This window comes from Myotis daubentonii, chromosome 8 (assembly GCF_963259705.1).
Source record: "Myotis daubentonii chromosome 8, mMyoDau2.1, whole genome shotgun sequence".
NCBI lineage: Eukaryota > Metazoa > Chordata > Mammalia > Chiroptera > Vespertilionidae > Myotis > Myotis daubentonii.
Genome location: NC_081847.1, coordinates 75,161,740 through 75,189,143, shown reverse-complemented (window position 1 = coordinate 75,189,143; position 27,404 = coordinate 75,161,740). Strand labels below are relative to the sequence as shown.

The following is a 27,404-nucleotide window of genomic DNA, read 5'->3' as shown; positions in this document are numbered from 1 at the left end:
GGCTTACCGTCTCCTCAGTCCACCTCCCTCCCCACGCTGCATCACAGCTGCACCACACTCCTCCTGGACATGCCTTCTGTTTCCCACACCCACCTCATTCCTGTGATGCCTTTCCTTGAGCTGTTTCCTCTGCCCAGCACATCACATTCTCCGTATCCTTCACATCCTCTCTCAAATGGCGCCTCCCTCATGAAGCAACCTCAGTTTTCTTTCCATGGCTGTGCTTCTTCCTTCCCTGAGTCTCCCTTTTCCTTTGGGAGGACCGCTCATTGGGACCTTGTCTCAGAGGTCACTGTTTCTGGTCTTATCCCAGGCCCTTGCATATCACTGAAGCTTCTCAAAACCATTGGCCTGTGGCTCCTACAGCTCCTGGCCCAATGCTTCACACTCAAGTCCTCAGTGGTGTTTAATTGGGTGTCACTCAACTCTTAGGAAGCACTAACTGCCTGTGAGTGTCTTCTCAGGGGGGCTGTCCTCTTATCTGATACTTTGCTTCTCCCTTGGTCAGCTCGGTATTTGGAAATGTGGCTATTCTTCCAAAAAGCTATCCCCAAAATGCTGTTGAAACACAAAGGCGGTATCCCATTTGGAATGTCCTGCTGTTGCCTGTAACCAGAACCTTCCAGTTAGACCCAGGCATTTGACAGTTTGTATCAGTCACTCCAGAGAGTATTGGCTGTTTCCTCAGGGACGACTTTTATGAAGTTCTTAAGGGAGAGAGCTGTTTTGGTTTGCTTTTTCTCTAGTTAACTGCAGCTTTATGGTCTCAGTGGAAATGGGGCCACCCTGTGTGAAGGAGGGTGTGCACCGTTAAAATGTTGACTGATGTGGGAGGGTTTTGAGGGTGGAGCATTCTCTCTATAATCCATAAGCTTTCTGAATATGAACAAAATGGATTTAATCTCTTTCTCCCTCTTTCCCCCACCTTTTTGTCTAGCTTTTATAAGAAGGCCTCCCAGTCTCTTTCCCTCCCTCCCTGTTCTCCTGCCCCTCCCATCTTGGCACCTCAGTGCCTTGTGCTTTTTCCTCTGAGAAGTCACCTTTTGTTCCTGGTGGGGCAGGCACGTAAGCATTCATTAATCTATTTGGGACAGCCATTGGGATATGAGTGTGACGTGTGTGCTTGGCTCATTGATTCGAAGAGTTAGATTTGGACAGTTTTTGCTCTTCGTAAGATTTGGTCATTTATTATATTCTGGTTACTGTTTTGGTAATGCATTTTGAAATTATTCTTTGGTGTTTATATGTACTGTTCTTGCCTTTCAACTTACTCTATCCCAAGCAGAGGTATGGTAACTGGACACCAATAGTGATTCAGCAAATACTTGTTGCTTTGATTTAATATTTTGCTGACAAAAAACACATCCTAAAAAAAGTATCCTAAAAATAAGAGGATAAACTTCTATAATGATATATTGTTTATAAAGATATAAATTGCTTAAGTATTTAAGTAGAATGGTCTTTCTTAAACATGAAATAACTTTATATCATAATATATACATCTGATCCGGGAATCCTAGAGCCTCTTGTTAGAGAAGGAAAACTGTCCCTTTGTCATAATGATTGCATTTGATTGTGGCATTTGATCCCAAACAGTTCTGATTTCCTATCCTCAGAGGAAGCCTTTGACAAGCTGCCTCAGTCCACCGTTCCTGAGATGCAGCGGAGCAACTTGGCACCTGTCATCCTGCAGCTGAAAGCACTGGGAATTGACAATGTCCTCAGGTTCCACTTCATGTCGGTGAGTCCTGCCTTCTCTCTGCAGCCAGGGGAGGCTGGAGGGCTCTCAGGGGAATGTCAGGACATTGTTATAGGGCATGTCAGCTTGCTTTCTTTCTCTTTCTTTTCTTTCTTTCTCCTTTCCTTTCCTTTTCCATTTCTGTTTCCTTTCCTTCCTTTCTATTTAGCTCCTATGTTGTGTGCTTGCTTTGTACCAGGCCTTGTGTAGGCTACAAGGGGAATACAGCCAGACCAGTTCTTGTCCTTGTCCACTGGGGAGCAGAGACAAGTAATGAGTTATCACAGTGCGTGTGCCCAGTGCTGGGAGAGACAAATGCAGGGCCCCCAGCCCAATTAGTCATGCCTGTGGTGAAATGTGAAACTCATGGGATTTCACCAGCTTAGGAGGGGTAGCGAGATGCAGGACAGCGAGCATGTTTTAGGCCTGCATGTGAGAGTATCACGATTGGGGGAGCCAAGAGGGCTTTTGCTAGAGCTGCAGGGAAGGGTCTTGTGGATGATTGGTCTCACCTTATTCCCCAAGGCAGGTTTCCAGGCGTGAAATTATTGGGTTAGAGGGCCATAGTCCTGTTGTAGGTCCTTGACATGTGGCCGAGTTGCTTTACAGGTATAAACTCCAGCAGCACAGGAATGCCCTACTCATTGTGCTCCTATCATACTATATGACTTTCTTTTAGAGTTTTGCTAATTTGATTGATGGTGGAGAAGGAGAAAGAAGGTAGAAAAAATACCATCTGTACATTACTATTTTGATTTTCGGAAGATAGTTTTTAAAATAAGTTTATTGTGCACTTTATACTTTTATGTTGTTAAGCCACTTATCTCTGAGAATTAGTGTTTGTTAGTGTTTTTCAGGAGTCCTTTAACTATTAAAAAAATTAACCTTTGTCCACAATATTTCTTGCAAACAGTTTTTCTATTTACTTGTATTTTACTGTTTTTAAGTTTACTATTATTTTTTAATGTGCAGACATTCTAAACATTTCCACAGTAAAGTCTTTCTGTCTTTGCCTCTATGGCTTCTGTTACTGTGCTTATGAAACTCTTTCTCATATCTAGGTCAGTTAGTTAATAAATGTTCACTCATATTTTCTTGTTGAATTTTTATGATTTGAAGACTTTTATTTTAACTCTTTGTTCTGGCCCAGCTGTGTTGTTAAGTGGTATGGCAGGTCTGGATTCTTGGATAATAAAATCCCTAATGTCACACCTGTCACATAAACTAGGCAAATGAAGGAATAGAAAAATAGCACTCTTCCTCCCAAAGGAAATAATTATGGTTCATCATAAGTGTGGAGAAAATGAACCCTTTGTTTTTTGGTGTATAGTACAAGAAATTATAAAGAAAAGATGAAAAGTAAATGCAAATTAAAAGCTATTAAAAACCCACATCTAAGATTAAAGGAAAACATAATGGCAACAGTGTTAGATCAACATCTCAGTAACTACATCATTTAGAATAAATCTAATGTCCACTGAAAAAAAAGCTAAAGGAAAGGAAATAGCACAAACAGTAAACTAATGTAAGAACATGCTCAGCTTTTCTAGAAGAGAGAAGTGCAAATTGAAATAATTGTAAAGTCCACTTCAAGTTAATCAAATGATCAAACACAAGGAGAGATGGTAAGAGCCAGAGCTGACCCAGTTTGGGAAAGTGGTGTCATCCTGTGTTTCAGTCCTCACGGAGGCATTCCTGATACTATTTTATGAGCCAGAGCAAGGCCTGATATTTTCTCAGGGAAATTTTTCCCGGAAAATTTCAAAAAAACCCCCCAAAAGTCCATGTATTATAATATTTATAGCATCACTTTGTTTTAGATTAAAAAATATAAGTGATGAAAACCATAAGCTTTGGACAACTGAGAAATGAGGAAAATACATACAAATTCATCTTCATGTAGTCCCTTCCGGTTATTTCCCCCTGAAATGGTGTTTTTCACCATTGGCTTTCACTATTGAAATCACGGGGTTCATATAATTTTGTATATTTTGCAGTGCTAATTACAGTAGTAAAGAACTGAAAACAACTTAGTTGCCCAGTAATAAGAAAATTGCATATTTTACACAGTATGTATGACCTTGTTGGAATGTTACTCAGCTCTCCCAAGTAATCACTGAAGTTCCTGTGGGTACAAGAAACAATGAAAACAGAAAATCAAACAGTAAGGAAAAACAGCTAAAATTATACATACCCAGTCCTTCCAACTATCTTAAAACTGTTTGCATATGATCCCAAATCAGATGAGGCCATAGAGAAATGCTGGTAAATGTAGTAGATGTGTATTCAGGTGAAACTATTATGGCTGTGAGGAGAGAGGTTTTGTTCTTTTTTGTGGATTGATAATAAATTCAAAGAGAAGAATTAAAAGGTGACTTAGTGATTGACTAGAAATAGGGTAAAAGATTGGAAGGACTCATAAAGGACCTCGTTAGTTTTGTTCTGTAAGTATTCACAACCTAGTTCAGTGCTTTGCCGAGTTTTGTTCTGTAAGTATTCACAACCTAGTTCAGTGCTTTGCCGTTCCTGTTGTCAGCTCTCAGTAATCTCAGGGTAAAGATCCCAGAGAGATTATGCTCCTCCACTCAGATGCTGTGTATTTGCCTCTGTTGTAAAGTCGGATGTCAGAGGCACTGAGGAAAGGCTAGTGAGTCAATTCCATGACTTAGTCAACCATGATGTGTGGAATGTCCTCTGTGTATTGAATTAGGTATAGTTCTTACCGTCATGTGTGTGTGTGTACAGTCATCACAACTTTTAAAAGTACAACGTTGTTCCTTGGCTGTCAGTGGGTGGGGTAGAGTAAAAAAAGTGAGACCTGGGTTCAGTTTCTGGCTTTGCCATACATCAGCTGCCTACTTGACCCTGTTCAAATGTCTTTTACTGATTTTAATTTCTTCATCTGTAAAATTGAACTAAAACAGTGTGATACATATAATATGTTTGTTATGTGAATGCATTTAGACCAGCCCAGCCAGTGTTGCTCAGTAGTGAATTTCAATCTATGAACCAGGAGGTCATGGTTCCATTCCAATCAGGGCTTGATCTCAGGGGGTGTGCAGAAGGAATCCGATCGATCATTCATCAATGTTTCTATCTCTCTCCCTTTCCCTTTGTCTCTCTGAAATCAATAAAAACATTTTTTTTAAAAAGAAACCACACAGTTTGAAAACTATTATAATTTTATTACCTGGCTTATTATAAATGAAGTCATTTAGCAGTAAGTAGTAATGGTGCTTGGCAGTTAGTAGATGCTCAGTAAAGATTTGTGGAAGGAAAGAAGGAGGTGAGGATCTAGATCAGACTGAAGGTCACAATATTACTAGTTGCTTTGTTTAACTTTATGTTATCTGGCATTCTGTATTATTTTCAGGACTTCAAATTCAATTGCATGTCAGTTACCACTTATAGGCAAGGATTGGAGGGTCTCTGGGTGATACAAAGATCAGTTGCCAACCAGTAGTGCAGTATTTTGGGTAGTAGAAGATTGAGACTAGGCAGTGAAAATTAGAACTGTCTGATGTGAGTTTAGGAAAAACAAGGAAGTAGTTCAAGGTAGTCCACTTCTGATAGAGGGAAGCTTGAGGAAGGGCCTCCATGGGAAAGGTTTAATCAAGCTGAGATTAAAGGCTAAGCAGTGTTAAGGATGCTGAGATGTATAGAAAGGACATGTTAAGGGGCACCAGCATTATGTATAGGAGCATGGAGGTGAAGTATGGGCCACGTGGAGGGGAGAGTGGATTCGATCTGGAAATAGTCACATTTTTATGTCTGTCACCTGAAGAAATTAATTAATTTTTATATTTTTTACAGCCCCCTCCAGCACAGTCGATGGTTCAAGCGTTGGAGCTACTCTATGCCCTGGGAGGTATGCCTATCTATTATTACTAGTATATGTTCTCTGAGCTGTTCACTAATATGTGATGTTAGGTTGTATTCACTTTAGGGCTCTTAGTATCTTCAGGAATGGCATTGATTCTCCACACATAAATAATCCTCTTAAGGATTCTTAAGCTTTATAGAAATAGGAAGTGTGATTAATAGTACATGACGTCTACTCCTGACAATGAATTAATAAAGCATATCAGTACATTAAAAGCTACTCATAACCATCAGCAGTGCCAAGCCCCCTCCTAAAGACATCCAGGAGATTTTATACCAGTATTTCAGGTGTCACCTCTCCAGACCTTTTTCTCTGTCCCTCCCCCCCATCCTGAAGTCTGTGGCTCAGCCTTCGTTCCCTGTGGAGATTTGGGTAGCATCCAGCCTGGGTAAGGAAACACCATGTTATGGGGGAATCTGTATTCTCTCATTGTTTGAAAATGTAGTATTTCCCTTGAGAGAGAAAATTGTCACCTAAATTCACCACCTCAGGAAATACGTATTTTTTCCTGTGAATATTGCCCCAAGTTAATATAATATCCATTTTGGTAGTATGTTTCAGTGGAGGTTTTAGATTATTTTTTTTGCTTTTAACATCTTTATTGAGGTGTAAGTTACCCATTTAAAATGTACAATTCAATGGTTTTCAGTATATTCACAATGTTGTGCAACCATTGCCACAAGTTTAGAATATTTAGAAAATTTTTATCACTCCAGAAAGAAATCTGTACCCATCAGCACTCACTCCTCATTCCCTCTCCCCTCCTCCTCCCAGGGTGGGTCCTGCTAATCTACTTTCTTTGTCTATAGATTTGCCTATTCTGGACATTTCATATGAATGGAATCATATAATATATGGTCTTTTGTGATTGGCTTCTTTCATTCAGCATGTTTTCAGGATTCGTCTATTTTGGAGCACATATTAATGCTTTATTTATTTTTATTGCTGAATAATATTCCATTGTATGGATATACCACACATTTTTCTTATTTACTCATCAGTTGATGGACCTTTGGGTTGGTTTCCTCATTTTGGCTAATATACATAATGCTGCTATAAACATTCATATACAAGTTTTTGATGGACATCTCACCAACAATGTATGGTGGTTTCCAATTTCTTCACATAATAAAAAGTTGCTAATACTTGTTATTATCTTTCGTATTATAGCCATCCTAGTGGATAGGAAGTGGTATCTTGGGTTTTGATTTGCATTTCCCTAATGACTAATGGTGTTGGGCACCTTTATTGGCTACTTGTATATCTTCTTTGGAGAAATGTTTGCCCATGTTTAATTTTGGGGAATTGTCATTTTATTATTGAGTTGGAGGAGTTCTTTATATAGTGTGGGTACACGTTTCTTCTCAGGCCTGTGATTTGTAAATATTTCTCCCATTCTGTGGGTTGGCTTTTCACTTTATTTTTTCTTCCTTCCTTCTTAAATATATTTCCATTGATTTCAGAGAGGAAGGGAAAGGGAGAGATAGAAACATCAATGATGAGAGAGAATCATTGATTGGCTGCCTCCTTCACATCCCCCACTGGGGATCGAGCCCACAACCCGGGCATGTGTCCCCGACCGGAATCGAACCTGGGACCCTTCAGTCCAAAGATCGATGCTCCATCCACTGAGCCAAACCAGCCAGGGCTGGCTTTTCACTTTTTTGCAGTACAAAAGTTTTACATTTTGTTTGTTAATCCTCACTGGAGGATATTTTTTCCCACTGATTTTTAGAGAGAATGGCATGGAGGGAAGGAGGGGTGGAGGGGGTGGTGGGAGAGAGAGAGAAAGAAAGAAATAGTGACATGAGAGGGATAGAGAGATACATCGATTAGTTGCCTCCTGCACACGCCCCAACTGGGGCCGAGGATCAAACCTGCAACCCAGACATGTGCCCTTGACCGGGAATCGAACCCATGACTCCTTGGTTCGCAGGCCGATGCTGTAACCACTTAGACACACTGGCCAGGGCAAAAATTTTAAGTAATTCAATTGTCACTTGTGGTGTCATAGCTAAGAAACCATAGCCTAACCCACTGGCATAAAATTTTTTTCCTAGGTCTTTTTTGAAGTTTTTAAAATAGTTTTAGTTCTGACATTTAGTGGGTTTATGATCCATTTTGAGTTAATTATTTGTATGGGGTGAGGTAGGAGTCCATCTTTATGGACATTATATTTATGATACTTCCCTGTGAAGGAATAACCAGTTACTGATTTAAAGATCTTCAGTGATTTAAAAGGCCTTTAGGTGGGTCTACATCAAGGCAGCCCAGAGTGAATGTGTGCCAGGATAGGTTTCTATCTCCTGTTCTCAAGCTTGTAATAGGAACTTGAAAGCAAGGTTTCCTGGATTATCTGTAATGGGGATGGGAGAACGTTGAATGCATAGAAGTTTTTCATTTGGACTAATTTTCCTTCAATCAGCATGACATTTAAAATATTTTCTATTTCTTCATGGCCCTAAATTAACTGGAAAAGATAGAGGGAAACACCCAACTTAATTTAGTTTCAAGCTGAATTATCACCTTTAAAGAATCATTTGTTTTAATGCTACATCTTGGGAATAGTCTAAACAATAGTCTACATTGTGGGCATTCAGTTTCTGGATATTGGCCAGTGGCAAAGAGGCAAGGAGGGATGTGGGGAATTGAAGGAGTCCGCCTGCCTGGTTCAGTAGACTGCCCAGGAAGCAGCTGGACAGACAGCTCTGGTGTTGGCACCAAAGAGAGACCTGGGCAAGTGTTTAGATTCATAATCATGGCCTGTAATTGCTCACATAGTAAGGGAAGAACGGAGGGCATGGAATGTCATCCTGGGACATCTACCATGGGACATGGAAGAAGATCAGAGGTGACAGGGGGTAGCAGGAGCGGTGGCAGAGCAGCAGGAGGGGGGAGGGGGTACTGGGAGCCGGGGAAGAGTTTCCAAGAAGCTGTGGTCTACAGAGTCAAAGGCTGCTGCAGACCCTCCGGAAGCGCCCTTTGTATTTCGCACTGTGTGGTTGTTGGGCCCTTGGAAAGAGCAGTCTGTGGAGAATATGGGACCAGAATGAGGCTGCTGTGGGCAAGGAGAGAGAGGGAGCAAGAGGAGGCTGCAGGGCCATTTCCTTATAATGAAGTCCTTGAATAGAAGTCATGGGAAGTATCAGTTTTTTAAATTAAATATTCAGGAACTGAAAGCAGATCTTTTCTTGTAATGGTGCTCAGGTGTCCGATTGAGTGTGGTAGTGCATGATTCATCCTTTGGATACCTTTTTTCAGCATACATCATCATCTTTTATTCTTCAACAACTGTATGTCTTTCAACACAGTGGTACATGCCTTCTGATGGTTGTTCTCATGGCAGGTCTGGACAAAGACTGTCGACTAACTGAACCACTTGGCATGAGAATAGCAGAGTTTCCTTTGAATCCCATGTTTGCAAAAATGCTGCTTGAATCAGGTGGGTGGAGACCAACGGTTCTCATTGATTTTATTTTGTCTGTCAGAGGAGTTATTTCCCTGGATTCTGTGCACCCTGGGGAAGAGGGTAAAATATACTTAGGGGAGTGAAGGAGCCATTGATTAATGCTGTTGGGTTTGGGGCATGTTGCTAACTTGTGATTCAGTGTCAGTCTTTATTAATTCAGTAAGCACTTCTGTTTGTTTCTCATGAGCCTAGCACGAATACCTTTGGAATTTTTTTTTAAACAGGGACGTTACTGTGGTAAAAAAAATACATAACAAAATTTACCATTTCAACCATTTTTTAAGTGTACAGTTCTGTGGGGCATTAAGTACATTCACATTGTTGTTGAACCATCACCACTATTAATTTCCAGAACTTTTTAATCTTTTTAAAATGAAACCCTGTACCTACTAGACACTAACTCCCCATTCTCTCCCCCTCCCCAGACCTTGCAAACACCATTCTACTTCTTGTTTCTGATTTTAGAAACCTCATATAAGTAGAATCATACAATATTTGTTCTTTTGTGGCTGGCCTTTTTCACTTGGTATGTCTTCAAGGTTCATCCATATTGTAGCACATGTCAATATGTCCCCTCCTTTTTAAGGTTGAATAATATTCCATTATATGTATTGATCACATTTCGTTTGCCCATTCATCTGTTGATGGACACTTAGGGAGCTTCCACCTTTGCTATTGTGAAGAATGCTAGGAACATGGGTGTACAGATATCTGCTCAAGTCCCTGCTTTCACTTATTTTGGGTATATATTTAGGATGGAATTGCTGGAATATCTAATAATTCTATGTTTAAGTTTTTGAGGAATTACCATACCATTTTCCACAGTGGCTACACCATTTCATATTTCCCTCACTAACGCACAAGGGTTCCAACTTCTCTGACATCTCCAGACTTCTGTGAGGATATGAATTAAGGGATAAAAGTGTATCATCTAAAGATCTTCTCATACTTAGAAACCAAAATCATCTAGAGAGCATAGTTTTCTCGGCCTGGGAAAGTAAATAAATGTTTTCTTAATTTTATCTAACTTTTACATTAATTGGCAATCTACAAAGTTGTATGTCAAACTAAGCATGGTGAAAGTTAACTATAATTGTGTTTTGGAAAACCACGTGACCTTAGCCTTACATTTAGCAGCAGGTTTCTGAGTTTGGAGTTGGGGAGTGTGCCACTCATGAGGCCGGGAGCTGGGGGGCAGTGGGACAGGCAGTGCAGTTTGCCCTCACTGTCTATGTCCTGGAGGGCTGATTGCTGCAGACTCTGGTCCCAGGGGCCAGCAGAGCAGCAGTAGCTGCAGCCCACAGAGTGCTTCCCTGGTCCAGTTTTCCAGGTGCCAGAGCCTTACTGACAGACAGGCCACCTCAGAGAAGGGTCCAGGAGCAGAGAAACAGCAGAAGGACACAACCACGTATTCCCTGACCCCTTCCTCTCTCCGGCTTTCTGCCAGAATTCTAGGCGTCCACATAAGAGAGCTGGGAGCAGATGTAGAGCCGACCTGCCCTCAGTGGTGGGGCCAATCCCGCTCCCCATGGCTCACAGGGAGTGTAACACTCTCCGTGTTACAGCTGCAGAGTTAATGAGCACCTCCAGGCATCAGGCAAGGTGTAGGACATTCCATTTGTCAGGGCGAAGCGTTTATGAATTATAAACTTTAAAAATCAAGCTATATATGGATATATCTTAGTTTGCAGTATGGTACAAGGAGAACATCAGAAAATGTCTTCCACTTCTTGTTGACACATTGCATGTTTGAAATCAAAGGTGCTTTGTGTTTTATAGGAAATTTCGGCTGTTCTCAGGAAATTCTCAGCATTGCAGCCATGATGCAGATCCAGAATATCTTTGTGGTCCCCCCTAACCAGAAGTCTCAGGCAGTAAGTCCAGTGTTCTTTCTAAGCTGTTCATACCAGTCTCTTTCACTTTGGGCTTTCCTTATTAAAACGACTAAGAACTGCTGACAGTCGAGCTGTGCAAATCCCAGTTTGCATTTGAGTGTTTGCTGTGTGCCTGACATGTGCATTATTTCATTTTATCTTCACCGTAAACCACGAGGTAGATGCTGGTATAATCATTTTTAGAGATGGAGCCACAGGAAGGTTAGGTGACTCACTAATGGTTGCACAGCCAGGGTGGAGTTGCCTTGCACAGTCCAGAGCCGCAAGTCTTAACCATTGTCCTACTGACTTTCCCGTAAGGAAACTTGTCCTTTAGGCTGTTCTGGGAGCAAATGAGTGGGCACATTAGTGACGTAAGGCACAGCATGGTGATTCTGGTCATGTTGGAAACAAGCCACGGAAATGACAAGGCCCTGCCTGAGGCCCAGGCACCATTGACTGAAAGCATGAATGTTGGAAAGACTGTGGAGGAAAGTTGTGATACTGTGAGCACCATGCAGGTGAGGCATACGATGAAGGCAGGTCAGTGATGCGTTCAAAGTTGGCTGCTGTTGGAAAAGCCAGAGAAGCGGCAGCCTTCTGCACGGAGAGGCTGCCTTTGGATGTGTAGTTGGGAGGAGAGACCTTCCTTGTGGGTTCTTGTCATCTTCCCTGACAGTCATATAACCACAGATTACAAAGTTTTCCTGCCTCCATGCCCAGGTGGTTTTGTCTGTTTTCTCCATTTTCTGTTTATTTGCTTCTCTATTAGCCTTTTTAACAATCCTACCTCAGGATAGGCAAACTCATTTTCAAGATGAAGAAACAGAAGTTCTGATCAGTCTGTCTAAAATTACAACATATTTCTCCTCCCCCTTTATATACCATCCCCTGCTTTATTTTTTTCCTCTAATACTTCTTACCACCTAGTATACAAGATACTTTGCTTGTTTATTATATTTTTCTCACCACCATATTATTTGCTGTTATATCCCAAATTCATAAAACGGTGCCTAGCCTATAGTAGGTGCTTAGTAAATATATGTTATTGAATGAATGGAAGGAAGATTAATTATGTGGTATTTGATACAAGGAGGAAATTCTGAGGTGAATAAGTATGAGTGTACTTGTACTTATATTGTATATGCTGCTCCTTGAACCCATGGGAGCAGATGGCATTGCCCAGGATATTACAGAAGGAAAAATTTAGGGATGGGTTCTGAGTGGTAGCCTAGAAACATGAGTGTCTACCATGTGCCAGACAGTTGGCCCCTGCCTGGACATTCCATTCCATTAGGGGCTGGGAAGAGTTCTGAAAGAGATGATATTACCTGCACAGAGGAGGAGAGAGACAGGAGCACTAGTATTTATCTAATAACTGTACTGGGTACTTCACAGTGAATTATCTCAGTTCCTCAGCAAGCTTGGTAGATAGGCTTCATATCCTGATGTTATAGATAAGGAAATTAAGGCTGAGAAAGGTTAAGTAACCGATCTGAGGTCTTTCGGGAAATGGCGGGGCTAGAATGGTGCAAACCAGGTCTTTCTGGATCTACAAGCCATGAGCCATTCATTGTATGTTACCTCCCAGTACGAGAAGCTCACAGGAGTCAACCTCTAAGTGTTTTTTTTTCTTTCCAGATTCGAGTGCACCGAAAATTTGCTGTGGAGGAAGGTGATCATCTCACTATGCTCAACGTGTACGAGGCATTTATCAAAGTAAGCACGGCCACTGCTTGAAAGGCCCCCTCCACACACCTGTTCACTCTGGAGCCAGGAGTCCAGAAGTTCCATTCATAAAGGAATGGCCAGGAGACCTCTTCACTTTCCTGTTACATATGGCCAATACTTCTAATCTATGGGTTGGCCCATGCCTGAGACTGTGATGCAGTTTTGCTGAAAGAACACAGGAATCTTGCTCCTTTCTGCCTAGAGGCGAGGCCTGTAGCAGCAAGCTGCCCTGCCCGCTAGGCCCTCCTCGCCCCTCTCCCCTCACTCTGTCTCTCACCACCCAGTGTTGCTGCACAGCACTGCCAGCATTTGAATAGGAACTTCTGTGACATTTCCTGGAAATAATTAGTGAGGCGAGGTGTCCTTGTAGGTTTAGTTGACTCTTCAGAGCTGTTTATGTGCGTTTGAGACTGCACACAGCCACCTCTCCTCAGCAGCAGACAAGCTTATGGGAAGACATTTATGTGAGGGTCCATGTACATTTACGTACCCGACCTGTATTTAGCCTTAGGTGATGTTCATTTTTATTATTCTTAATATTCTGTAGAAGTAAGAATATTTAAGTAAGCAAATAATATAGCTTAAAGTTATCACTAAAAATTTCTAAAAAGAGAGATCTAAAGATGATGAAGGCAATGAAAATAGAAACCTCTCATATAAAAGAAAGGATGGATGTAAGGGGGGGATGAGATATTTCAGATTTTCAATATCTTTCATTCGTTTTTTAAATACTTTTTTAGCAGAGGAGAAACACTAACTTTTTGTGTTAGAGATCTGAACGGAGATTATTCAGTTTTCAGGAAAAAACTGATCTCTTACTGAGATTATTAATCATGGATTAAATCAGTTCAGATTTGTTTGTATATGTGCAGTATATCATCCCCAACCTAAAGCTCCCCCTGCCAGTGGAATGCAGTTACAGGTCTTCATTGTGTTATTCTGTGGTTGCTTTCTGGGAAATCTTCTGTGTTTTCATTTTCTTATTTAAAACGCTTTCCTCCCTGGCTTATATTATAATTTCCAAGGTACATTCCCGTGGCAATAATTGATCTAAGATATAATGATCATTCTTTAGAATTAAGAATTAAGTTCTGTTGATAGAAAAATTGTACTTTCAGGACAAATAGCAATTTGGAAATTATTTCTGAATTGGCAAGTGTCATTGCTTGCCTGCAGTCCCATAAAGTGATAAGTTCAAGCACTGCCAACAAAGGAAGGAACGTTGATTTACAAAGAACCGTAGGGAAGTGATTCTGTTTGGTAGTTTGCCACTCACGTAGGAAGGTATTTAAGATTGTCATTAAGATTGACAACTCTGCTTGTCATTAAGTTCTCATTTGCCCTTTAAGCAGAGAGTGAGATCAAAGAGCAGTCAGATGGTGAGCTTGCCAGCCTCTCAACATCTGGCCCAAAAAAGGGCCAGTTGCGGTCTGAAGATCTTATCCCACTGAGTGAGCAAGTGCAGGAAGAGAAAATGAGGATCTTCACAGTCTAGCTGTGGTCAAGAAACTGTCTGTGGTTTCCTCACTCACCCCCCTTCTGGATTATTCTGTAGCACAACAAGAACTCTCAGTGGTGTCAGGAACATTTCCTGAATTACAAGGGTCTTGTCAGAGCTGCGACAGTAAGAGAACAGTTGAAAAAGCTTCTTGTCAAGTTTCAAGTGCCCAAGAAATCGAGTGAAGGTAAGAATAAGCTGCTACTGCTGGTGATGTTCCTTTCTTTGCTCGGTGTAGCTGCACTGTTAGGATTCTCATGCTGGGTGTGGTGTGAGGCTGTGCAGTGTGTTCTGGACCTGTGTCGATGAAAAGCTGTGTGTAAAAGTAGCATATTTTTTCTTAAGGAGGTTCATTTTTATGTCTGAGGGTTATTGATAAAAAATTTTCATAAGCCTTGAGAACACTTAAGAATCATTAACCTGCCCTAGCCGGTTTGGCTCAGTGGATAGAGCATGGGCCTGCGAACTGAAAGGTCCAAGGTTCGATTCCGGTCAAGGGCACATGCCCAGGTTGTGGGCTCGATCCCCAGTAGAGGGTGTGCAGGAGGCAGCCGATCCATGATTCTTCTTTCATCATGGATATTTCCGTCTCTCTCTCCCTCTTCCTTCCTCTCTGAAATCAATAAAAATATATTAAAAAACAAAACAAACCACAAATGTATTATTAAAAAAGAAAAAGAATCATTAACCTTTAGATCATTGCACATTATATAGTTAATTTTCCCCTGGAGTCTTTGTAAGAAAAATTACTTTTAAGTGGACAGTACTTATGGCTATGACATATAAGTTACATTTTACTTTCAAATACAGTATTTTTAAAGCAAGTGCTGTGTGTTTAACCTGGGCCATCACCAGGATGAGACAGAAGTGCTGTGTAAGGCACAATCTCTGGCCTCTGGAGTGGCAGTGACTACCATGAAGTGGGGACACACTGGGTTACATTACACTGTGACAGAGGTCCTACAGTTCTCTCAGTCTCCCACTCTGCGAGGTGTGGGAATTATTACCCAAACTTTATATTACAGATGAGATGTCAAGTCCTGGGGAGAAGTTAAGTTCAGGATGACACAATTGGTTACAGCAGGGGAGGTCTGTGTGTGGCTCAGAAGCTACACTCCTGAGGAAGTGACGCGTGCACTCCTCCATTCAGCAGTTGTCGTTTGAATACCTACAGTGTGCCAGGCACTCTGGGGGTCTACTCTCAGCACCCTTAGTACTTCCCTGTAATGGGCCAGGCAGTGTCCGGAGTGTTTTCATATATTAATTCCTTTAATGTGCACAACAATCCAGTCGTTACCTCCATTTTATAGATGAGAAAAATGAGGCCAGGAGGCAGCGAGTATCATGGGGATTGAGTGCCTGTCACCTAGCAGAGAGGTTGCAGTCTTCTGCGTCTGTGTTTCTTAACCTATTTTTCGTGATCAACCCCTCTCCCGAGAGAAAAGTTACATTACATTCTTCCTAATGAGAGGAATTAAACACTAAGGAATAAGATTTTGTAGGGAAGGATTGAACTTTGAGGGCCTTAAGTACTGTACTATCCAAGATTTCCTCCCACTTGCTCCCCAAGAACCATTTTTTCACCCCTTTTGTTCTACATGGAAATGTCTCATGGCCAGTTGGAAACAAGGGCTTGCTTCTCGGATCCGATTGTGGTTAGAGGTATAAATTTGAGATTCATCAATTCTGTGCTAAAAAAAGAGGTACTTTTTTGTCAAAACATTGCTGGTAAAAATGCAGCGAAACTGATATTCTCATACACTGTTGATTTTGTAAATTATACTACCTTTTTGTGTACTTATTTATCAACAAACTGTATTTCATTGAATCTAAATGCCATTATGAATAAGGCATGCCATTATTTTATGTGCCACTAAGGAAGAAAAATGATGCCACCAATTATAATTATAAAATGCTGTCCTGATTTCAGTGAGTTAAAGTATAAAAAAAGAGTGAGTCTTAGAATTGATGAAATATGGTATGTCAGTAGACACATAAATGACACTGTTCGCACAAAAACTTGGGATGTAACCTTTGGGAATCATCTAATAAATGGAAGTCTTTATCCTTGGAGGATGTTTACTGTAGCAATACAGACACCCATTAAAATGGAATTTGAAAATTGAAGAATTACACACTGTAGCTTATAACCACAGAAATAATGTAATGTGAGTGTCCCAGTTTGTGTCTTGTGAGAAGAGCATCATTCCCACAAGATGCTCTCCTAGAAAGGAGTTCCTGAGGTCACTGGCCAGCCAGCGGAGTACTCTCTGAAGTTCTGGTGCCCAGCCTTGGTCTGGGCATCTGTTGCCCAGGAGGGTTTGGGTCCCAAGTTAAAGGCACAGCACAGTTCAGCATGTTTCCATGAGCAGCCATTGCAGGTTGCCAGGTGGTTCGAAGCAGCCTGGGGTGGGGCCTTGCGGCACAGGCGTGAGCACACAGAGTATACAGAGGCGAGGGTCTCATCCATCATTCTGTTGGCTGCTTTGTGTAGGTGATCCAGATCCGGTTCTGAGGTGCATCGTTTCGGGATTCTTTGCCAATGCCGCAAGATTTCATTCTACTGGAGCTTATAGGTAACATGATACTTTATGAAGTCATTTATTAAAGGAGAAATCTTAAAAATGTCCAAACCACATAGAAAGCTGATGTACAGAAAAAGGAGAGAAATTAAAGGATTTTCTCTTCTTTATATTGTGCTTCTATCCAAAGGTGAGTTCTTAGCTATATAGCTTTAAGCAAAGTCTCTTAACTTTATGGAAATGATTCTCAAATATTCAGTCCACATGTTGTAGAAGGATGATAATTTACAAGTCAGGAGGCTGTCACATTTCCATTCCAATAGTAGAATACTAGGACTAGAAAGAACCATTGAAGATGCTCTGCTAGAGGAGTTACTTTTGTCACTGGGTAGCTCAGATAATTTTAGAGAATTGCAGGATTGAAGCCACCACTTACCCCGGTGCATTGTGGCCATATTGGGGTCTTTGGATGTTGGCCAGTGTTTCTTCACGTGCTGGACCTGCCCCCCCACTACAGACTGCAGCCTGTGCTTCGAGGCAACTGGTGGTTGATGCCCACCTAATAGCCTTTAGTATATTAAAATATAGTAAAAGTTAATGTATAGCTTAACTTTTCTTCTCCAAACTAAATCATTCTACTTTGAATTGTTCCTTTTAGTCTGTGTTTCCTCTCAGCTCATTTTGGTCTCATAACTTCTCTGTAGCCCGTTTAAAGTGCGGCGACCATAACAATCTGTTACTTAATAAGGGAGCAGTCAAAAGGCTTTCTCCCCAGCTCTTCTTTGGGTTCCCTTCATATATTAGTTTGTCATTAGCTTTTTCCCCTCAGAGGACATTTCAGTCCTGTTACCTTGAGGTCAGCTGTGATGCCCTGGATACTGGGCTTTATTAACACGTCCAGGGTTGCATTGAACCCCCCCCGCCCCACCCCCCTTTTCATTTTTGGAAACCAAGTCTCCATCTACTATCAGTTTGAACCTAAGTATAGCACTTTACATTTATCTCCGCTTTGTTCTTTTTGCCACTCCAGGCCAAGTAGTCTAGTCTGTCAGTATCATGATTCTTTGCCCATCACAGGAGCTCCTCTCCCAACGCTGAGCTGTCCATGTTGGAGGCAACGCTGAGGGGCCTATGATCCTCTCCAGTGAGCACCATTACTTTGTTGTCACCTTGATTGCCCCGTTCTCCTCGGCAGTATTAATTAGCAATTTCTAGTAGCATTTTAAAAAAATTCTCCAGTGTCCTCAACAAAAATATGGGTTATATAGGAGGCTTCACAGTCCTGAGTCCCTTTTTGGCAAAGTTCAGTGTCGGTCAGCTCAGACTACCTGGTAGGACAGCTAGGACCCCGGGTGCTGGAGGGGAGCTCGGTCCTGGTGCTTGAAACACTTGCCTGACACACAGATCCCTGGCACCCACATAAACTGTGGTTGTGGTTCAGGCAGTGACATCCTAATCTGTGAATGTGTGAATGCTCCCTTGTGATCAGATCTTATTGATAGTTGTGTGCTCAGTAAGTTTTTTTTAATTAAATTGATTCAAATCTGAGTTGGAATTTGAAATATTTTCTCAGCAAAATGGATACTTCAATATTGAGCTTTCTTGTTTCCTTATTATCTCCCCCATAGTCTTTAGTATTTAGCTTTGTTTAATAGAAATAATAATTTATATTATTTGTTTCCAAGGAAATTATTTTGAAAGAAAACCTACAAATGACAAACATAAGCATTGGCAGAGCCATATATTTCTAAACTTTTTTTCTGAATGTCCATGTGTTGCTTTTCTTTTCTTCTTTTGTTTGCATGATTTATTCTTGACTTCTGGGGTGGCAGTGGGGGAGAGGCCTTTGAGGGGCATAAGAGAAGATGGAAAGAATAGTTGTGCTCCTGTGAAGTACAGTCTGCATGCATTTTTAATAATATTAAACATGTCTCTCAGAGAGTCTTGCTGTAAGTATTTATAATGTGCTTCCGATAAAATTCTTCTGTTTTACAAGGACCATCCGTGACGATCATGAACTACACATCCACCCTGCGTCAGTCCTCTATGCAGAGAAGCCCCCTCGCTGGTAAGCCACCCTCTTGCTTCTTAGCCTTTAATGTGTCGAAGGAGAGGCCCAGTTCTGTTCATCTCTGGGCCCCTATTGCCTGGCACAGCACCTCGGACAGGCGCCCAGGACACTTTGCTATTGACTTTGTTATCCTGGGTCGTTTATGGAATTTCTGCTCTATCAGAGAGCCCCTTAAGCAAATGGTGATGGTCCTGTACTCACTCATCCATTCAGCAAACATAGAAACCCTGCACTGAGCACAGCTGTGTGGAGATGAATTCAGGTCCAGGTGAATTTAGTTATCTTGGAGAGACAGACACCACAGATTTCAGTGTCTTAGGAGAAGGACTTTGATAGAGGGGTGCATGAAGAGTTGAGGTTGGCACCTCCTGTACCAAGGAGAGTCAGGGATGGCTGAGATGTTTCAGAAATCATGTAGGACCTAAGTCTCATCTGTGAAACGGACACACTCTTACTCACAGTGCATTTGTGAATGTAGTGCCTGGCACACAGGATACACACCTAGTAAAGGTGATCAGTTCTAATGGTGATTTCTGACTCTCATCAGAAGACATAGGAAATTAGCTCATGTTTCTTTCCTGTTTCAGGGTTATCTACAATGAAGTTATACAAACCTCCAAGTATTATATGAGAGATGTCACTGCAATTGAATCTGCTTGGCTGTTGGAGCTAGCTCCACACTTTTATCAACAAGGAACGGTAGGAATGAACAGAGTCTGTCCCCCAAAATTGCCTGTTAACCTGCCTCTTCATATTTTTAGACACACACTTATTCCCCAATTCACTGCCTGAAATTATCCCCCTAATAGCATGTAAGGTGAAATGGCCTTTACCATATCCTCCGACCATTCTGGGTAAAGTACTTGCTTATAGTTTACTTGCAGTGAGGCTTGATTTTAGTCTTTAGTAGGACTGGTCTGAAGTAGCCATACTCCCAATACATGATGACTTTTTGATGTCTCAACTGAATGCCTAGGGTATTTAATGAGGTCTTTGCACTGTGGTCAGAACTCCAGGTGAATTTAGTTATCTTGGAGAGACAGACACCACAGATTTCAGTGTCTTAGGAGAAGGACTTTGATAGAGGACTTTGATACTGTCCAGACCTCCAGACTCTCCCAGTCAGCTCACAACTCCCAACCACTTTTGTTGGCCAGCCTTATTGAATCTCGGCTTGCACATGTGCAGCTTAGTACTTAGCCAAAGACTCAAGGGTGGCCCCATGGAGATTTCTGGAGCTGTTCCCTTTCTTATGACCTGGTCCGTGAATTCCAGCTGTCTCAGGCTTCCTGGACTCTTCTCACCTGTCTCCTCTGTCCCGCACACTGTTCTCTATTTAGGATGCACATACTTCTGTGTGCCAAGGTTTGCAGAGCCAGGCAGAAACCTGGGGTGAATATGGAGCTCACCTTGAGTTTCCTCCTTCTGCAGGATTATAGCCCTGTGCTGTCTGTTGCCCGGTGCCTGAAAACATTTGCATCGGATATTTTATCTGGTTTTTACCATCATTTACCTCAGAGGGAATGTCCAAAACCTGTAACTTCATCAGGGTTATAACCAGACTGCAGTGTTTTTAACCCAAAATTGGTACATTTAAAAATTGGGAGATTTCACATTAAATATAGATTATAGGTTCCTTTTTTTAAAAAATCTGTATTGTTGAAAGTATTACATATGTCCCCTTTTTCCCTCATTGACCTCTCCCAGCCTGCCCCGCCCCCTCACCCCAGGCCTTCACTCCCCTATTGTCTGTGTCCATGGAGAGATGCAAATCAAAATGAGGTGCCACCTCAGGTTTCTCTTGAAAGCAGAAGTATCTGCCTACATGGAGCTTGAGTGTCTGCGTGGCAGCAACAACAGGGCCTGGAGAAGGACGGCCTGCTAGGAAGGACCCTCCAGGCTCACAGCGCAGCCCTGGCTTCCCTTGTTCAGCTCCCGGGAACATCTGAGTTGTGACCCTGTAAATCAGCGGTTCTCAACCTGTGGGTCGCGACCTCTTTGGGGGTTGAATGACCCTTTCACAGGGGTCGCCTAAGACCATCGGAAAAGACATATAATTACATATTGTTTTTGTGATTAATCACTGCTTTAATTATGTTCAATTTGCAACAATGAAAATACATCCTGCATATCAGATATTTTTTGTTTTGTTTTGTTTTGTTTTGTTTTTTGAAATGGTATCTTGTTTTATTTTATTTTTTTTAAAATTTTATTTTTTTTTGTTAATTAAATCTTTATTGTTCAGATTATTACATTTGTTCCTCTTTTTTCCCCCCCATAACTCCCCTCCTCCCAGTTCCCGCCCCACCCTCCGCCCTCACTCCCCACCCACTGTCCTCATCCATAGGTGCACGATTTTTGTCCAGTCTCTTCCCACATCTCCCATACCCCTTCCCCCCCCAAGAATAGTCAGTCCATTCCCTTTCTATGTCCCTGATTCTATTATAATCTACAGTTCATTCTGTTCATCAGATTATTTATTCACTTGATTCTTAGATTCACTTGTTGATAGATGCATATTTGTTGTTCATAATTTGTATCTTTACCTTTTTCTTCCTCTTCCTCTTCTTAAAGGATACCTTTCAGCATTTCATATAATCCTGGTTTGGTGGTGATGAACTCCTTTAGCTTTTCCTTATCTGTGAAGCTCTTTATCTGACCTTCAATTCTGAATGATAGCTTTGCTGGATAAAGTAATCTTGGTTGTAGGTTCTTGGCATTCATCACTTTGAATATTTCTTGCCACTCCCTTCTGGCCTGCAAAGTTTCTGTTGAGAAATCAGCTGACAGTCGTATGGGTATTCCCTTGTAGGTAACTGAGTTTCTTTCTCTTGCTGTTTTTAAGATTCTCTCTTTATCTTTTGCTCTTGGCATTTTAATTATGATGTGTCTTGGTGTGGTCCTCTTTGGATTCCTTTTGTTTGGGGTTCTCCGAGCTTCTTGGACCTGTAAGTCCATTTCTTTCACCAGGTGGGGGAAGTTTTCTGTCATTATTTCTTCAAATAGGTTTTCAATATCTTGCTCTCTCTCATCTTCTGGCACCCCTATAATTCTGATGTTGGTACGCTTGAAGCTGTCCCAGAGGCTCCTTACACTATTCTCGCATTTTTGGATTCTTATTTCATTTTGCTTTTCTGGTTGGATGTTTTTTGCTTCCTCGCATTTCAAATCATTGACTTGATTCTTGCGCTCCTCTGGTCTGCTGTCGGGCGTCTGTATATTATTCGTTATTTCAGTCCGTGTGTGCTTAATTTCTAGTTGGTTCCCCAATATAAGATCGAGGGTCTTATTAGTTTTCGTGTAGATCTCATTAAGTTTATCGGCAGCTTCTAAACAGTTCTTGAGAGACCTTAAAAGTGTGGTTCTGAACTCTATATCTTCCATTGACAACTTTGTCCTGTTTCTTTGTCTCCGCATTTTGTTATGCTTCCTTGGTGCACCCCCTAGTGGTCTTTGTTCGGATATCAGATATTTACATTACGATTCATAACAGTAGCAAAATTAGTTATGAAGTAGCAACGAAAATAATTTTATGGTTGGGGGTCACCACAACATGAGGAACTGCATTAAAGGGTCGCGACATTAGGAAGGTTGAGAACCACTGCTGTAAATGGAAGAATCTCATCTATCTCTCTTGTGATATAAAGGGCAATTGTCTTTTTAATATTTTCTTACAATATTTAAATCTTATCCAATTAAACAAAAAAACATTTCAAGCATTTCCTCATAAAGATATTTCAGTCCAAAATGAGACCAGCTGCAGGGACTGGTAACAGTGCAGAATGTGTTGTCTCCGTAGTTGGGCTGACAGAATAGGATAAACTAAAGTGAAAGAAACTATTTTCCTTTAAAACCTCTCAGGTGGAAAGTCCAAGAGAAGTGATTAGAAAGGCAAAGAAGTTGGGAAGAATGGACAGCTGTACACATGCTTGTTAAAGGGACGAGGTGCAAGCAGTTAGAGGAGAACCCTAAAGAGCCCAAGGCTCCTGCTGAACAGAATTACCTCGAAGCTGAGTCATTTTCCCTTCTCAGCTCAAAGATACAAAGTTAAAGAGCAAATAGCCCCTGAGGTTTAAAGAAAATGACTACACGAATTTCCACACTTGTCTCTTCTCTCCAGATGCCTGCTTTTCAACTCAGCAGCTCTACTCTGATCATTGTGTGATCAGTTATTTTTAGAGAGGCCGGGACCTTTAGAAATCGCCTGGTTCACCAACCTTACTGTACAGGCGAGGCCCTGAAATTCCCCGAGAACCGCAGCCCCTCCTGACTAGACAGTCCAAAGGTACCGCTGTTAACTTTTAGTCCAAAATGAATTGCTTTCTCCAAGAGCCCTGCAGACCTCAGTGGTGCCCATGGATGGTAGATGCGCCTGTTGAACACAGTGAAGCACCTCGTGACTGCCCAGGCCCACCCACATGCCCGGCTCTGTTCCTGGCACCTTAGGTGACTTTCCATTACCGTTGATGTTCAGTGTCACTCTCCCCTTGTAAAGAGGCCTGAAATGGTCCGGAGTCGGCTTTGTTTAGACTCAACATTCTTCCCAGAAATGAGCACCAAAAATGGTCCACAGGCACGGTGATGTCATCTCCCATTCCCAAGCTAAGGCTGTGGAGTGTCTAACGTTAGTGGTAGGGGTCACATCAAGTGAAGTGAGAAAATTGAGAAAAATTCAACAAGACCCACAGCCAGGGAGAAAAACAGGGTGACCTGTTCAGAGATTTGCCTTTAAGACCTTAATTTTTTATTTTTCCCCCCTGATTCTTAGAAATAGCTTTGGAGTCTGGGGAAAACCTCTAAACCAGCACCTTTGCAAGAGCCTACACTGGTCCTTTCTTGGGCATAAGCAGTTAGAAATTCACACGTGTGTCCTGTCCACACAATCCTCTCTGTCGTGCTCACTGGTGTGCTGTGTCTTCTTTGGCACCCTGCGATCCCCAGGGCTGCAGGCAGTTCTCTGTCGGCCATGGAGATCGCTGTCTCGAGTCAGTGGGTGTGCTGGGAAATGGGGTTCGGGCACTGAACCTGGGGTTTGGGGGATGACAGGCTGGCCCTGTTGGCAGTCAGGGCTGGAACTCCTCCAGGGAAGATCTCACGCGTGTTAGGGTGACGTGCCTTAGGTATCTCTTGGTTGTTTGTTTATGATTATTAAGGGGGTATCAGAGATACCTCAGTTGGTGAACTGAAGCTCTTTATTTAAAACTTACGTTTATACACTTTGTCGTAAATGCATATTTTAGGATTTCTAGCACTTTGGGCTTTACCTTGGAACAGCGATTTTTAACTGGTGTGCTGCAAGAATTTTAATAACACATAATACCTGCCCTAGCCGGTTTGGCTCAGTGGATAGAGCGTCAGCCTGTGGACTGAAAGGTCCCAGGTTTGATTCTGATCAAGGGCACATGCCTGGGTTGTGGGCTCTATCCCCAGTGGGGGGCATGTAGGAGGCAGCCAATCAATGATTCTCTATCATCATTGATGTTTCTATCTCCCTCTCCCTTCCTCTCTGAAATCAATAAAAGTATATTTAAAAACAAACACAACCAAAACACACGATACCTGACTAGTCAGATGCACTGACCTCTTTTCCCTTAGAATGTCAAATAAAAAAAATGACAGCAGCCAACACAATAGCTGTCCGGTGTTAATGAATCAAAATTATACTTATTTTTTGTCAGATCAGCAAAAATTGTATTTTTTGATGTGCTGCAGAATTTCAGAGATGCAAAGGTACCATGAGATGCAAAAGGTTGAAAATCGCTGCCTTAGAATGTTTATCTCCGTCAGTCCTATTATCTGATGCCCATGGTTATCATGTTATGCTTTCTATGTTATTTATGCTGGTAGAGAGCAACGTTTCTGAAGGGAAAACCTGTCACTGGGAGGTACCCTTTTCCTGGGGCCTGGGGCCTGGAGCACAGGTGCCTGCATCTGAGCCACTCGGTAAAATGTGTCTCCTTGTTCCTGTTCCTCGGGAGACGGTACCCTTTCCCTGACCATTCTTAAGGATTTCATGGAAACGAGGTGATGTCCAGCCTGAGCTAGTCCCCCGGGCACAGGTGTTTGGCTGCAGTGCTGTCCTGAGGACTGGGCAGAGGGAGACCGCGTCTCACGGACAGCATCCTCACAGCCCGTGTGCCCAGGTTGAGCCCTGGCGGGCCGGCCTCGGGCTGTGCGGCTTGCTGCAGGCGTTCCCTCTTGCTTGCTTGTGCTTTTCTCCTGAAGACGCCTGAGGGGCACGGCACTAACCGAGAAGGTATGAACCGGATGGAAGCTCTGATTGGCTATTTCTCCGGGACTGCTGTTGAAGCCTGGTTTCTTTGTCTAACCAACCCCACTTACGAGGTTCTCTTTTCTCTTGCAGCACCTGTCCCTAAAAGCCAAAAGGGCCAAGGTCCAAGACCAGTGAGCAGAGCTGGGCTGCTTGGGGCCCGCTCCTCCATGCTGCTTCTCCCAGCTCGGGGCGCAGTGAGCTGTCCTTGGCTCATGTGGACCTTCAGCTGCCCTGATGGGGGCCGTTGCCCATTCTTCCCGCTCCCCTCAGCATTGCATTCCTCGCTGGGATCCCGGAGGAGTTGTGCGTGGGCAGGCACCCTGCCGTGCTGCACCCAGGCAGAGAGGGGGTTGGCAGGTCTTTGCTCTTTGGTCACTCGGCACCCTCACTGACCCAGCCTGCCACTTCCCACAGGCACGCCGTCCTGGCCCAGCCTAATGGGGACGGAGGAGGAAAGTGAGCCACTGCCGGCTGAGGCACCATGTCGAGTGCACAGAGGGTTTGCTGGGCTGGCTTTGTTCTCTCCTGGGGGGCACAGCTGTGTCGACTAGTGAGGGCCAGATGGGAATCTGTGCATCTCCGGAGGGAGAGACCCTGGAAACGCTGTGATTTCCACCAAAATCACTGAGGGCTCCCGGACCAAGCAGCTTCTGGTTCCCCCTTTTGCGCACGTCCCTGTTTATCTACGGCCAGAAAACTCACAAGGATTGGTGATGACGGAGAGGACTCAAGCACCGTTCTTTGTTACAGAAGTAAGATACCACGCCCCCTGCCACCAGCAGAGCACTCGTGAACACCCATCAGCTCAGCCCCACCGGGGACCCTCTGCGGCAGGAGCTCCCAGCAGCGTCGAGACTCTCAGCTTCTCTAGCTCAGGAACAGAACTTACGCATTTGTTTTGGTTCGTTTGCCGGGTTCTTGCGAGAACGCGGGCGGCTCTTCCAGCAGGCACTGGTCTCATTGCTGCCCAGGCTTCTTTGCTGAGAGGTTGGCATTTCAACACGTGACCTGTCCAGATTTGGTCACCATCCTGTTTCAATGACATTTATTTTAAGAACATGTAGTTTGAAAGTTTATTTTTATACTGATCTTAGTATGTACCTGCCACTTTGGCACCAAACGTGTATGCCATTTTTATTTCCATTTTGTAAACGTGTTAATAATAGTGATAACCTGTTAATAATAGCAAACCTTTATACCTAAAGTAAATGTATTCCCTCCCACCCCGGTTCTCATGGTCTGTGTTTTAAGATGATCCACTTCATTCTCCCGAGTGAGGGCCTGACATTAGCTAAGAAACCTGATGCGGTGGCATGCGGCGGCTTTAGGGGTCAGGTAGACAAGGAAGCCCACCCAGCAAGGTCACATGACCACACGCCCTCAAGGCCTCACTACAGCAAACCATGGAACGCAGTTTAAATGAAGTCCCAAGAATTCTTGCCAGTGTTCGATTGGGGTCTTCCTGTAGAGAGGTCTGAAGTACCTGCTTGGAGAAAGTCTGAATTTAGGGCCAGGGCTGGTCCCCATAAGCTTCTGTTGGGGTGGAAGGAGGAAAGTGTGGAGGAGCCACACCCTCTGAGTGAGACCAGAGATCCAAAATGAGAGGCCATGGTGGGGGACGCAGCCTGGGGTAGCCCGGCGGCACTGGTCGCCTCTGCCTGTGGGTGTCTGGTCCTGAGCACATCTGCCTGCATCCACCTCTGAGAGCGCCGCCCCGGGGTAGGCGTCTGAGCTGTTACGCTGCATCCACAGTGTGTGGAGAATGTCACCGTCGGGGCCTGTCACTGTAAAGCCACAGCCTTCACGGGCACCTGAAGAACCACACACCTTGTCAAGGAGTGATGTCCCGGCCTGGCTGAGACGAGACAACGGCCAGCAGGGCCTGATCACCTAGCAACTCACAAGACTGTCCCCAGGCAGCTCCACAAGAGTTAGAACCCTCAGGCTCGGCATGGATTTTCAAAATCAATAGTGAAATTTCTCCAACACTGCAGGGTCTTCTTCCACTGCGGGGAGGTGGAGGGGCGTCTGCGCTGGAGAACGCGTGGGCAGTGGGGTCCTGTAGGCTCAGAGACTGGAGATTTCTGTGCCTGTGGTTCATGCCCTGAGGTTCTGTCCCATGGCTGGTCTCCCAAGGAGTCCCCTGGGCAGCCAGGCCTCCTGCCGGTCGCTCAGACAGCAAGTGGCGGGTGAAGGCCTCAGTGTGTGCATGGCACAGGGATGTTGGGCCAGCACAGAGGAGGGCGACAGGAATGGTGGCAGAGACTGCAGAGGCCAGGGCTGCAGCCAAAGGACGCTTCCCCACTACAAGACCTTGTGACTGTACCGAGGACGCTCACATTCT

At 43.3% G+C, this 27,404-nt stretch overlaps 1 protein-coding gene across 3 annotated transcripts in view; it reads left to right on the top strand.

The window, feature by feature from the left end:
- Window positions 1-26,283, top strand: part of DHX35 (DEAH-box helicase 35) — a 65,381-nt gene extending 39,098 nt beyond the window's left edge. The window contains exons 13-23 of one of the 3 annotated variants that reach the window (XR_009454198.1): window positions 1,617-1,741; window positions 5,552-5,606; window positions 8,968-9,063; window positions 10,870-10,964; window positions 12,606-12,683; window positions 14,251-14,380; window positions 16,688-16,769; window positions 18,712-18,783; window positions 19,374-19,485; window positions 22,907-23,071; window positions 25,151-26,283. Coding sequence is in view for 2 of the 3 variants with exons in the window: in XM_059707078.1 (XP_059563061.1) it covers window positions 1,617-1,741; window positions 5,552-5,606; window positions 8,968-9,063; window positions 10,870-10,964; window positions 12,606-12,683; window positions 14,251-14,380; window positions 16,688-16,769; window positions 18,712-18,783; window positions 19,374-19,485; window positions 25,151-25,195 (890 nt within the window). In the remaining variant the exon portion in view is untranslated. The remainder of the gene's footprint in view (window positions 1-1,616; window positions 1,742-5,551; window positions 5,607-8,967; window positions 9,064-10,869; window positions 10,965-12,605; window positions 12,684-14,250; window positions 14,381-16,687; window positions 16,770-18,711; window positions 18,784-19,373; window positions 19,486-22,906; window positions 23,072-25,150) is intronic. The other 2 variants (XM_059707078.1, XM_059707079.1) reach the window with 2 other exon arrangements.
- The last annotated feature ends 1,121 nt before the right edge of the window (window positions 26,284-27,404 follow it).